Source organism: Clarias gariepinus, chromosome 9, assembly GCF_024256425.1.
Source record: "Clarias gariepinus isolate MV-2021 ecotype Netherlands chromosome 9, CGAR_prim_01v2, whole genome shotgun sequence".
NCBI classification, from domain to species: Eukaryota; Metazoa; Chordata; class Actinopteri; order Siluriformes; family Clariidae; genus Clarias; species Clarias gariepinus.
Genome location: NC_071108.1, coordinates 27493032 through 27506306, shown reverse-complemented (window position 1 = coordinate 27506306; position 13275 = coordinate 27493032). Strand labels below are relative to the sequence as shown.

Here is a 13275-nt window from a genome sequence, read left to right as displayed (position 1 = left end):
TAGCAGGCTCATGTGATAAACCGTCATGTGATGTTACGCAGAGTTACTGTCTGTAGTGTCTGTACTGTCTATAAGTTTACTGGCTTCCTACAGCAGAAGGGTTTATTCTTCCTACACTACAATGCTGAGCGATTATGTTTCTAATAAAGTGGCCAGTGAAGTATTATACTCCAAATCATACAATCAAATGATACGATCAGATCTGCTTTAGAGAATAAAAGATTATACACAGCTATTTAAAAAAAAAAAAAAAAAGATTTGTATTAACCCACAAGCTTCACACAAGGAAGCCCTTATCATCCAATTGTACACTTAATGAGATTTTGGTGCCACAGCACTGTTTCATTCTGGTGATTGAGCGTTAAGAATAACCGTGACCTCGGCTTTCCATGAGCTCATTTCCTTTTCTGATGTCTCTACTTCCAACTTGCTTTTGCTTTGCGGCGCAACATATTTTTGGTGAAAAGTGCTAAGACTAGCAGCGTGATCAGGAAGCACAACACCACACAGAGCTTGTTCAGCACCCAAAGCCTTTGCCCGCAGCTCGCCCGGTTGCCGTGTGGCCTCACAGTTGGACGGCTTGTTTTCTGTCACATGGAACAGGTTCGGAATCAGCGAGGGTCACCTGACCCGGTGCCATGAACAAATTCACGCCAGAGAGAACTGACGCCGAGTGGCCCTGACTATTAATTAGGGAAATGGATGTGGTTCTGGACAGGGTCCTGTGGAGGACATAATCATCTCTTTGCCACAAAGCCCCTGAGCCTTTCGGCTCCTTAATTACACAGATTAACGCAGGAAGCCGCGTCAAATGAACCAACAGCCCCAAAGTGGCAGCTTTATGCGGTCAAAGAGGCATTTAATCCCACACGCCGATTAGTGGACAATTCTGGATTGCAAGGTGTCGGCTCTATTATGCTTTTAGAAAGGTAATAAGTACAGACAGCATATGGAGGGAAAGAGGAGACCAAGCTATGATAATCAAGTCATTAACATCAATAACTAACTGCAAAAAAAAGAGATCAAATTGGGACTTTTGCTGCTACATTAATGCACTTGTTCTAGTGTTTCACTAATGACAGAGCCATGATCAGACTGATCTTCACGTTTGACCCCTGGCCTCCCAAGAACTCCTTAAAAGACCCAAGCATATGGAAATGTTGGCAAAAAGATATTAGTCGATTTTGAAGGATGAGGTGTTGAATGAACACCTTCACAGGAACAACTGCAATAGACGTCTCATCACTGTACTGTGCTTAAAATCTTCTGCAATTGTCATTATAATAGTTTTATTTACACATTTTAAATGAAAAAGTCATACAGTGGAACCTCTGCATTTAATTAATTATATCATAAATATCGATATCTTAAAGCTAGAAATCATTACTGCAATGCAAATTTTCTCATAAGAATAATGTAAAAATATTATCAATGTTACAAAAACACGTGAGGAAAATCACAGCTTTTGAATGAATGAGGTACAACTTAGCTGCTGTTCGGTTTGATTTGTTCGTTGCATTAACAATAAAAATGCTCGGTATGCTGATGCAAACTTTCAATGCAAAGATAAAAAACACCAAAAAGGGCATTTGTATGCCGAGGTTCCACTGTATTTACATCCTAGTGCTCCTGGCTTCCAAGCCTGTGTGTTTCCACCTTGTAGGAAGATTGTGAATGCCTGAAAGAAAAGTAGTAGTGCCTAGGCACATACACAGTCACACAGAGAAAGCAGTCTAACTAAGCTATTAAAACCCTCAGAGGAATTTCTGGATCAGTTCTACCCGTAAAATGACTTTTATGCCAAGAGTGACTAATTAGCCTAATTAAAATAAGAAAGGCATTTTAATCACATTCAATGAATAGTCACACACACACACACACACACACACACACACACACACACAAAAAGAACCACAAGTGCTGTTGTATCTGAAATCAGTGTGCTGACTAATACACTCTTGTGAATATCATATTCAGAGATCAGGGTTGTCATAAAATCAGAATCTAACAAAAACATGTGCAGGGCTCTCAAACTCAGCACATCTGGCATAATCCATATGAACAAAATCCTGCATGTACATGGTGTCATATGATCAATGGACATGTTGCATAAACGCCCCGATCGATTCATTAAAATTCTCCCCATATGCAAATGCAGATACTAATAAGTAACATTCCCAAAGTTGTAGACCCCTATTTTTTTTGTTAGCGCTCCAAGTGTCATACAAATCAAACACATCCTGCCACACACAGTCTTGGTTGTCCTCTGTAGACAGAACCAGGATTGTACACCAGAATATTTCATTCAGGCAGGTCCACCGGGGTTGAACATCTTGAACAGACATTACTTGACATTACTAAATGTCATTTAAAAAATGTTTTATTTTTCACTATTAAGAACTTAAAAATTTAAATTCACCGGCGATAAACAGAAAAAAACCCTATAATTTTATTAAATAGACTTAAAATAGAGAATAACACCCCAATAAAATGATTACTGTAATTATTACAATTAGGACTATTTATGCAGCTAAATATATTGACAATATGCTCGATTCCTAGTAGATGTTTCTTTCAATGCCTGCAATCTAAAATCAGCATTTTTAGTTTTTAAATGTTTCAGTTTCAGGTTGTCTTCTGTTTTTTTTTTTTTTTTTGTAAAATTACTGTATATTAAGTTTGGCATTGCACCATGGTGTAGTGGTTAGCACTGTCGCCTTGCACCTCCAGGGTCCTGGTTCGATTCCCGGCCAGGCTCAATTCCTGTCTCTGTGTGCATGGAGTTTGCATGTTCTCCCCATGCTTGGTGTGTTTCCTTTGGGTATACCGACAATCCAAAGATTTGCAGGTTAGGCTAATTGTGCCTAAAGACAACATTTACAAATTGGTTGTTTATGTAAATAACCTCAGCAGCAACCTGGTTTCCCCTCTCAACTGTTCCAACCACTCAGCATTCAGCATCACCAACATCTTAATTACCGCCCTGATTATCTACAGATCTTCACCACCTGTTTCTCAACCAGAAAAAGTTGGATACACCTTCGAATTTCTGATTCAGATTCCTGAAGGCATCCAACATATGTCATAATCTCCTTTGAACAGTTGATATTGAGATGTGTCTGCTACTTATGCTCTGTAAAACCTTCATATCGGCTCTGATCTAAGGTTCTGTTAATTGCTAAGTTTTGAGGCTGGTAACTGGAAATGAACTTCTCCTCTGCAGCAGAAGTATATTTTTGGTCTTGATTTTCTGGGATGGTATAGAGCCGGTTTCTCAAATGTATAAGACAATACTGTTCTTTCAAGAACTGTTCCAAAAAAGCTGACCTCCGTGTCTTAAAATAAGAATTGTTGTTATTGTTGTTACTGAATTACCTCATGCCATGTGTTTTATTTTATAGTTTTAAAATCTCCAGTATTGTTCTAGAATGTGAAAAATGTATCACTTAAATTAGAAGGTGCAAAGGATTGGCACCCTGTCCAGGGTGTACCCCACCTCGTGCCGTAAGCCTCTTGGGATAGGCTCCAGGCCCCCCCGTGACGCTGAATACAGGATGAAGCAGTATAGACAATGACTGGGTGAATGAGTAGAAGGTGTGTCTAAACTTTTGGAATAGCCTTCCAGACAGCGTTCGGGGCCCAGACACAGTTTCCCAGTTTAAAAGTAGACTGAAGACGCATCTTTTTAATCTGGCATACATGTAACTCATCCCATAACCTCATACTCCAGTACATCTATCCTGAATGGCAACCACGCTAATTCTCTCCATCTGTTCTGTATTTTTCTACCCATCCCGAGGCATCGGGAGATTGTGCCAGCTTCAGTACACAAAGGCCAACCCTGCGAGGTTCCTGAGGCATCCAGAGAAGGACCAGCTCCAGCTGGATTCTGCTTTATGATGGTTGGAGATACACATGCTGCTCCTGTGCTTCCAGTGATCCAGACCCCATCTGCCCTCTGCACCTATTGACTCATCCCTATGCTGAACTGGACCTTCCTAACTAAATGTTAATTTAAAAAACTTCTGTTACATTGAACTTTCAGCTGCATAACACACATGATGTTATATAATTTCTATCTCTTATCACCCACATGAGGATGGGTCTTCTGATTGAGTCTGGTTCCTCTTAAGGTTTCTTCCTATTGCCATCTCAGGGAGTTTTTTTCCTGCCACTGTCGCCTTCACCCATGGCTTGCTCTTTAGAGACATTTCATTCATCATTCTTTCATTCATTTCATTATTATCTAGACACATTTTTCTCACACATACACACTTCCAAAAATTTTCTTTTTTAAAATTTCTTTCATTTTTGTGAAGCTGCTTTGAGACAATGACCATTGTTAAAAGCGCTATATAAATAAAATTGAATTGAATTGAACTATGACAGGGAAGGCAAGAGAGTTGGTTCAATGTGTGTATACTGTGTGTCCAGGAGACCAGGTGGAAAGGTTGCAAGGCTAGAAGCTTAGGAGCAGGGTTCAAGTTGTTTTACCATGGTGTGAATAGAAAAAGAAATGGAGTAGAATTATCCTGAAAGAGGAGCTTGTAATGAGTTTTAAAAATTAGTTTTGTTTTAGGGGTGAAAAGAGTATCTGATAAGTTGATAAGTCTGAAGCTGGAAATTGATGGTGTGATGTGCAATGTTGTTACTGGTTATGCCTCACAGGTAGGATGCGAGTTAGAAGAGAAGGAGAAATTCTGGAGTGAGTTAGATGAAGTAATGCAGAGCATCCCCAGAGGTAAAAGAGTGGTGATTGGTGCAGATTTTAATGGACATGTTGGGGAAGGGAAAGGAGGTGATGAGAATGTGATGGCCAGGTTTGGTTTTCAGGACAGGAACGTAGAAGGACAGATGGTGCTGGACTTTGGAAATAACAGTAGTAAATACTTTCTTCCAGAAGAGGCAGGAACATAGGGTGACATATAAGAGTGGAGGCAGAAGCACTCAGGTGGACTACATCTTGTGTCGACGTTGTAATCTGAAGGAGATCAGTGACTGGAAAATATTGGTAGGGGAGACTGTAGCCAGACAACACAGGATGGTAGTGTGTAAAATGGCCCTGGTGGTGAGAAAGGTGAAGAGGATAAAGGCAGAGCAGAGGACAAAGTGGTGGAAGTTGAAAAAGGAAAAATGTTGTGCACTTTTAAGGAAGGAGTTGAGACAGGCTCTGGGTTGACAGGGGGTGCTTCCAGTTGACTGGACAACTACAGCTAATGTGATCAGGGAGACAGGTAGAAGGGTACTTGGTGTATCATCAGGAAAGAGAAAAGTGGACAAGGAGACTTGGTGGTAGAGCAAAAAGTCCAGGTGTGTATTGTGTATTGTGTACAGAGAAAGAGGAAATGGGACACTGAGAGGACTAAAGAGAGTAGACAGGAGTACAGGAAGATGCAGCATAAAATGAAGGTAAAGGTGGCAAAGGCCTAACAAGGAGTATATGAGGACTTGTATGAAGACGTGACTGTTGTGGAGCAGAAAGTAGCAAAATCTAGAGTGAGGTGAATCACCTAGAGTGAGGTGAGGAGGGCATTAAAGAGGATGAAGAGTGGAAAGGCAGTTAGTCCTGATAACATACCTATGGAGGTATGGAAGTGCTTAGAAAAGGTGGCAGTAGAGTTTCTGACTAGTCTGTTTAACAAGATCTTGAAGAGTGAGAGAATCCCAGAGGAATAGAGGAGAAGTGTATTACTGCCGATCTTAAAGAACAAGGGGGATGTGCAGAGCTGTGGCAACTACAGAAAAAATAAAGCTGATAAGCCATACAATGAGGCTTTGAAAAAGAGTAGTGGAAGCTAGGTTAAGGGCAGAGGTGAGCATTTGTAAGCAGCAATATGGTTTCATCCCTAGAAAGTATTTGCTTTGAGGATGCTTATGGAGAAGTACAGAGAATGTAACAGGAAGTTGCATTGTGTCTTTGTAGATTTAGAGAAAGCGTATGACAGGGCGCCAAGAGAGGAACTGTGGTATTGTATGAGGATGTCTGGAGTGGCAGAGAAGTATGTTAGAGTAATGCAGGATATGTATGAGATGTGATGAAGGTGTGAGTGTAACAGACGAGTTCAAGGTGGAGGTGGGTCTGCATCAAGGATCGGTTCTGAGACCCTTCTTGTTTGCTATGGTAATGGACAGGATGACAGATGAGGTTAAACAGGAGTCTACATGGGTCAGGGGTAGCTCAGTGGATAAGGCATTGGACTACGGTTCGTAAGATCCCAGGATCAAACCCCACAACCACCAAGTTGCCACTGTTGGGCCCTTGAGCAAGGCCCTTAACCCTCAACTTCTCAGATAATATATAATGAGATTAAAAAAATGTAAGTTCTGGATAAGAGCGTCTGCCAAATGCCCAAATGTAAATGTACATGGAAAATACTGTTTGCAGATGACATTGTGCTTTGCAATAGGTGGAGAGAGGTGGAGGTCCGCTTTGGAAAACAGGGGAATAAGGTTAGCCATACAGTAGCAAGACAGAACACATGTGTGTAAATGAGAGGAACCTAAGTGGAACCGTAAGGCTACAGGGAGCAGAGGTAAAAAAATGTGCAGGACATTAAGTACTTAGGGTCAACGGTCCAGAGCAACGCAGAGTGTGGAAAGGAGATGAAGAGGCGGGTATAGAGAGGTTGGAACGGGTGGAGAAAAGTGTCAGGTATGTTATGTGGTAAAAGAGTATCAGCGAGAATGAATGGAAAGGTGTACAGGACAGTGGTGAGACCAGCGATGCTCTACGGCTTAGAGACAGTGGCACTAAAGAAAAGACAGGAGGCAGAGTTGGAGGTAGCAGAGATGAAGATGTTAAGGTTCTCTTTGGAAGTGACAAGGATGGATAGGATCAAGAATGATTTCATCAGAGAAACAACCCATGTTAGATGTTTTTGGAGATAAAGTCAGAGAGGCCAGATTGAGGTGGTTTGGACATGTTCAGAGGAGAAATTGTGAGCATAATGGTAGATGCTGAGGGTGGAACTGTCAGGCAGGAGGTCTAAAGTAAGACCAAAGAGGAGATTTATGGATGCAGTGAGAAAGGACATGAAGTTAGTTGGGGTGAGAGAAGAGGATGCAGAGGATAGAGTAAGATGGAGGCAGATGATTCGCAGTGGCGAGCTCTGAAATGGAATAGCCAAAAGTCAAAGAAGAAGAAGAATCAAACTGTTCAATAACTTACAGATAACACTTTCAGTTGTTGGTACTGATATTACTGATATGTGCATGTAGCTCACACATGACCATGGGTGGAAACCCACAGTGAACTTATGGTGGACCTACGAGTCATAAAAATGCGTAAATCTTCTTGAATCATTTGAACGTGCTCAGTTTTTGGAGCTGCTGATCACTATGGGTCAACCCAACTCCCACGGTTTGTGAATTTGTAGCCAAAATCTTGAATGTGGGAACTTTCGGGTGCATTTTCTATCCCGAATGTAAAGCCAGGATGCAGATGATTAGCACAATCTAAATAGAATAGGCAATACATTTAAATAAACATTTGCTTGACCCAACTTTTTCTATGGAAATATTGCCTTTTGGACCTAAATCATATACGGTCTTACCTAATTATGTTTATGGAGATGATTTTAATATCTAAACTGCAACTAACAGGACTTGTGCATCATTATTCATTATTTTTCCGCACAGAAATACTTAAAGACTTAAAGCTGGTTTATTCCATAAAGGTATTCTCACACGTGGCTGCCTAGGTCATGTTACAAAGACATTCTTACACGCGTCTGTGTCCCTTTATGGGAGTATAGTAGTTTCATGTAATGATGATCTGCTTACAGAAGGTGATAGCTTGTACAGTAATGGAGAAATGCCAAGCGCTCTGGACTTTCTTAGCATTCCCACTGCTGGAGCCGTGTTTGCCTGCCAAATATCAATACTGGCACGGCAGCACTAAATAATGAAAGGCAGGGTAGAATAAAAAATAAGTAGCTGCACATAAATTTCAAGGAAAATATTTTCTGCAGGTGTCACAGTGGCTTAAAAATGACTTCTGAAAACAGCGTTTCTGTTTAACGCTGTGTCATAAAAGCAGATTCTGTTTTGTTGAAACGTATGAAACGTCAAAAGGGTCTTAAGAGAAAATTTGCAATTATTGCGATTATTTAATTCTAAAGCATTTTTACTCAAGGGTGATGCTAAGCTTCTTTTTAACTTTATAATGTAACTTCATGATGTATTTCCAATACCAACAACTATCACAATACATGCTTTCCACCATAATCTGTTCCTAAATCCTAAAATTAATTTAAAGCCTAAAAATGATTTACTGGCAAGCATACTACAATATATCTTTATATGCGGACAAAAGAGCTGAATTTGCCTCACTGATTACAGAATGTCACGGCAGCATCAGCGGCACTGCGATACATGAAACAGGGAATCGGCGCACACTTTAACCTCACAGTGCATGCACATCACATGAGCTGTGCCTAAAAATAAACGTGAATTTCACATCACGGCCCAGAGGTTGCTACGGTAACGCAACTTGTTCCGTGCGCGAGGGACCAGATACGCCAAACGGTCCTGGGTCCTGAAAATATGGTGACTTAAAAGAAAGAACCAGAAGAAGAAGGCAGCTTAAGTTTCTACTTTCTTTTTCTTACACCTCTTTTTTCATTTTCCCTCGTTGTTAAAAATGCGGTCCTGAGGAGAGCTCGATCATAATGCTGTCTGTAAAAAGGCATAAGCGCAGCCCTTTTGAGCAAGCCCATACTGGGTTTTGTGCTCTAACCATTGTGATTGTGTGCATGTGGCATTTGAGGTTAGCTGGGATGCCGAGACTTTCCTCTATCGCTCGATCCTCTTCCACCCAGAGGGATGTACTGCTATCCATCCTCGTACCCATCCCCCGCTCCGCTCCACTCCACTCCACTCTTCTCCACCCCACCCCACGCCTTCCACTCATCCCACAGTCTCCCTCAGTGAACTGCTAAAACAGGAAAGGCTAAAAATAGACCTGGATCTCTCACTTGCGGGAGTAGAAAAAACACCTGAAGTCAAAAAATAGCTGCAGCAGCCGTGTCAATGTACTATTTATATTCTGAAGCGCACTTACCGTCGGCCACGATATGACAAGCTCAATTAAGGGAAGGATGCTCTGCCGGTTTCCACTCGGCCAGGACTCTGGGGAATATGCTTTAAGATGCAGTTTTGCTCATCTATTTTCATACCAAGTTTAGAACTTAATCTGTACATGCATTACAGAGAAGTGTTTTATGTGTTTTTTTAGTGTTGTGGATTTTTGTCACTCTTGATTTGGATCAGACCAGAAATGATGCGTGAAACTACAGAGCTCGCCGACATAACGGTTTCGTACTTGTATGAATAAGAACAAAGCTGCGCTCAGCTGTGATATTAAATTGGTTTAAATCCTTTCTGAGAGGTCTTTAATGACTTTAATCCTTTATGACTTTTTTGCCTCCTGTTTTCAGTCCAGTCCCTGTACCTCACCAGTTTCGGAGGAATGTTTTTATTTGTTAAGCTTCACAGTGAGCTATTATTCACGTAAAGAGTCTAACTTAAGGCATAAACCAGTCAGAAGCAGGTGCAGATGATGACAGATGATCCGAACGGTGATTAGTATACGTCTGATGCTGAACGCTGAGCGCTCAAAACAGACGAGATGAGAAATGAGGTTGCTGCTGAGGATGATGCATACAATAAACGAGCAATGTTTAAATGGTCTCTGATGTCTGCAGAGTAATGCTCGCTAAGTTACTAATGTAATATTTAAAGTTATTACAGTATGTCAAGTAAAAAAACATTAACCTGAACACAAAGCTCAATATACTGTAGTAGAAAATAGCCATAATCACAGAGTAAAGGCAAGTCAGGCTAAAGGCCAGACAACGCATGGGAAGTTATGTGTACATTTAAAGGCTAGAAAATGGTCATGGAAAATTTCAAGAGTCCATGAATTCCCAAAGAGGAAGATGATTAAATGGCCAAGCATTCCTGGCAATCCGTTCTGCATCCGTGGAGAACCAGCAAATCATTACTAGCAGACCATTAATGGATTTATAGTGCCAGGGAAAATTGTTATTAATGGAGCTTTAAAAGAAATTAATAGGCTAGCGTGCTTTAATCCTCACAGGAATGCAGCGCTAAAGCCAAAAGGGTCAAAGGGTTTAATAAACCAGGTCTCTCATCAGTGTGTCACACCGACCGTGTGATTAAACGACCATTGAAAAAGAACTGTGATGTTGAATACTACTTCCCACTGCGTAATAAAGAACTCTCATATCCTACCTTCAGAGGAGGCACGGTCACCGGCTTGTTTTGTCTGTCCAGAGAAATGAAGGTGAAGAATGCAGTGACGGCTCGATATTTCCCCTCCTCCGTGTCCGCCAACTGATCGGCGTCCACGAACACTTCTATCTCCATTGACTTGTTACTGGTAAAAGTCATCCTCCCGGATACTGTGATCACGCAACCTGCAGGGGTGCCACAGAGTCGAGCATTAGGCCAAATTATCCTTCATTGTTTATTGAGAGTGAAATGTGTATGTTTGTTAGATGTTTTTGTAATGAATACAGGGTGTTGTGTTGCAGCTTGCAATATTTTAAACAAGCCTTCTTTATCATGAAGGCAATAAATAAATAAATAAATAAATAAATAAAAACCTTATCACAACAAAAACAGAAAGCGTCACCATAACCACAAATCCCATTATACAGTATGCACTATTCATGGCACAACTCGCGATCTAAGTTCTTATTAAAGGAAGTGCTTAATGCATCAGAATGAATAGTAAAGTAAATATATAGATTTGCTTTTGCAGTAGTCTGCACTACTGTTGCAGAAAATTAATCAACCCCATTTGACAATCAGATTCTACGGTGTGCTAAGTGGTAATACACCATACAGGACTACAGGCTTAAAAACAGCCATTCCATGCCAACATGTGCAGCCTGGAAACTTTGTAAAGTCGCAGACTCGCTCCGAACATAAACACATGGTCTTACTGATAAAATGTTATAGCCTTCAGCATGGAGAACCAGTGATTTCGTGCAGCTGGATTGCGACGTCATGTACACGCTCTTAAAGGAGAGAGAGAGAGCATGTGTGGGAGCACGCGTGCGTATCCTGACAACATTGTGTTCCCTACCAGGAAAAAGCAGCCCCTTCCAAAACGCCCAATTACTGCTTGTAGCTTCACGGCTGCCCACTTTGATCTTATCATCCAAGCCCCCGCCCCCCTCCCCCCACTCTATTGTTTTTTTTTTTCGCCCAAAGCATCACTTTGGCTCTTTTATTTTTCCATTACACAGGCTCCTGACTGCTCTGCGTCAGTACCTGCTCTGTGAAACACATCCTTGTATCTGTGAAAGCGCTTCATTACTGTATTGCACTTATAATGGATGCTGACTCACATAAACATAAATATAAATATACTCATTTACTGGAGTGCTCTATAGCGTGGCGCAGTAGTCAAATTATAGCCCATGACTCAGAATTGCTAGTTACGATGTTTAAAAGTGGTTATTTCAAAGTGTTTGTGTGATGACAACCTGTCATTTAGAAAAGTAAAACCCAGACAGTTGATATTGTTGTCTTTGATATAAGGAATATTAGAATATGATGTATGCCTCAATATCAATTTCCATGGAAACTTGGAAAAGAATATAGATGTTTTTTGTAGATATAGCCTACATACAGTATCATGTGGTCTGTAGATACAAATATCAACGCATGCATTAATTAATTCTGTTTCTACTGAGAAAACTGTACACGAGAGGTTCTGGAAAAAATAAACTGCATGGTCTACTTTACACAGATTCAAATCCAATTATTTAAATATTAGCTCATTATCCAAACCCAACTAAGAATACCTTGGCATTTAATTTATTAAGGGGTTTTTTCTCTCTCTTGTTATTTGCATCAGTAATTGAACAATCAAACATGTTCATGCCTATTAACACATAACTATTATTAAATATTTAATAGTAAACACATTAAGTTTGGATAAGAGTAGATTGTGATTTCCAGCACTGTAACTACATTCAAAAACTATGAACCCCACTTTGAGAGTTAATGTTCTCCCCAGGTGTCATGCATATGCTCCCAAACTAAATTCTCCAATTACCAGTGTTGCAACACACTGCCCCATCTCAACCTTGTGTCTTAGTTTTGCTTTCATAGCTCCTACCTCATGTGTCACCAATTAAGCAAAAATAGGTCTGGAGAGCACATCTGCATTGAGAGAAAAAAAGAGAGAGAGAAAGAAGGAGCGCTTCTTAATAGTTGAGATTATATAATGAATTGGACTCACCGGGGAACCTGGAGATTTCTTACACTCATTTAGTTAAGTTGTGTCAGTTTAATTGCTCAGATAAAGAGCAACTCCTACGTACATAGAACAAGAACAACATTGAGTGTCTCTCTTAGTTTGAATTGCACTAGGTGTCTCTGCCAGAGTTTAATAAGTGTTCTTGATATTCATAATCTTTTAACTATGGGAATTAAAAGACAACTACTGGAGACTACAGGAAAAAAAACATACTGTAACATGACTTACAGATGGTAGCAATTAAAAAGACCACAGGCGCGCACACACTCACACGCCCAGTCACACACTAAGGGCCTCACCAATTAAAACCCCAAAACACTGGCAACACATAAACTCCATATACTGTATACTGTATAACAACATATATAAACTCCACAAACGCACAGACTGGGGGTGAGATTCAAACCCAACAACCTGGAGATATGAGGCAACAACAGTGTTACTGTTTCTATAATAAAAACCAAGTTACAGGGTCTTGCTTTGCAGATAATCTTCATAGTGTACAGTGCCACGACAATGATCCAAAACACATCAACAAGTCCACCTCTGAACGGCTAAAAAAATATTAATAATAAAATAAAATATATATAAATATATTATATATAATAAAAATCTAATACTTTTTCATGGCACTGTAGGCCTATTAAAAATATTTTTTATTTAAACATAGAAACTTCTAAATTATTGATATGGTGTAAGTTTACTATATATTTCTATATTACTCTATATATATCTTTTTGAAAGAAGTCTCTAGTGTCTTTAGTTATTTACTCACTTGCTATACCACTTATGCCATACAGGGTCACAGGAAGCCTGAAGACTGGGTAGGTGGCCAGTCCAGACCAGTGCAGGACACACAAGCACACACACTCACTCATTCTCTATGTGCAATTTGTAAATGCCAATTAGCCTACCCTGCATGTCTTCAGACTGTGGGAAAAAACTGGAGCGTCGTGTGCATAAACCCGATGCAGAAATCG

The 13275-nt window shown here is 40.3% G+C and overlaps 1 protein-coding gene across 4 annotated transcripts in view; it reads right to left on the bottom strand.

Moving 5' to 3' along the window:
* The window catches only part of acot7 (acyl-CoA thioesterase 7), a 72143-nt gene that overhangs the window by 4682 nt on the left and 54186 nt on the right, over positions 1-13275 (bottom strand). For all 4 annotated transcript variants that reach the window (XM_053503158.1, XM_053503157.1, XM_053503155.1 and 1 more), the window contains one exon: positions 10255-10439. In XM_053503158.1, coding sequence (XP_053359133.1) covers positions 10255-10439 — 185 coding nt within the window. The remainder of the gene's footprint in view (positions 1-10254; positions 10440-13275) is intronic.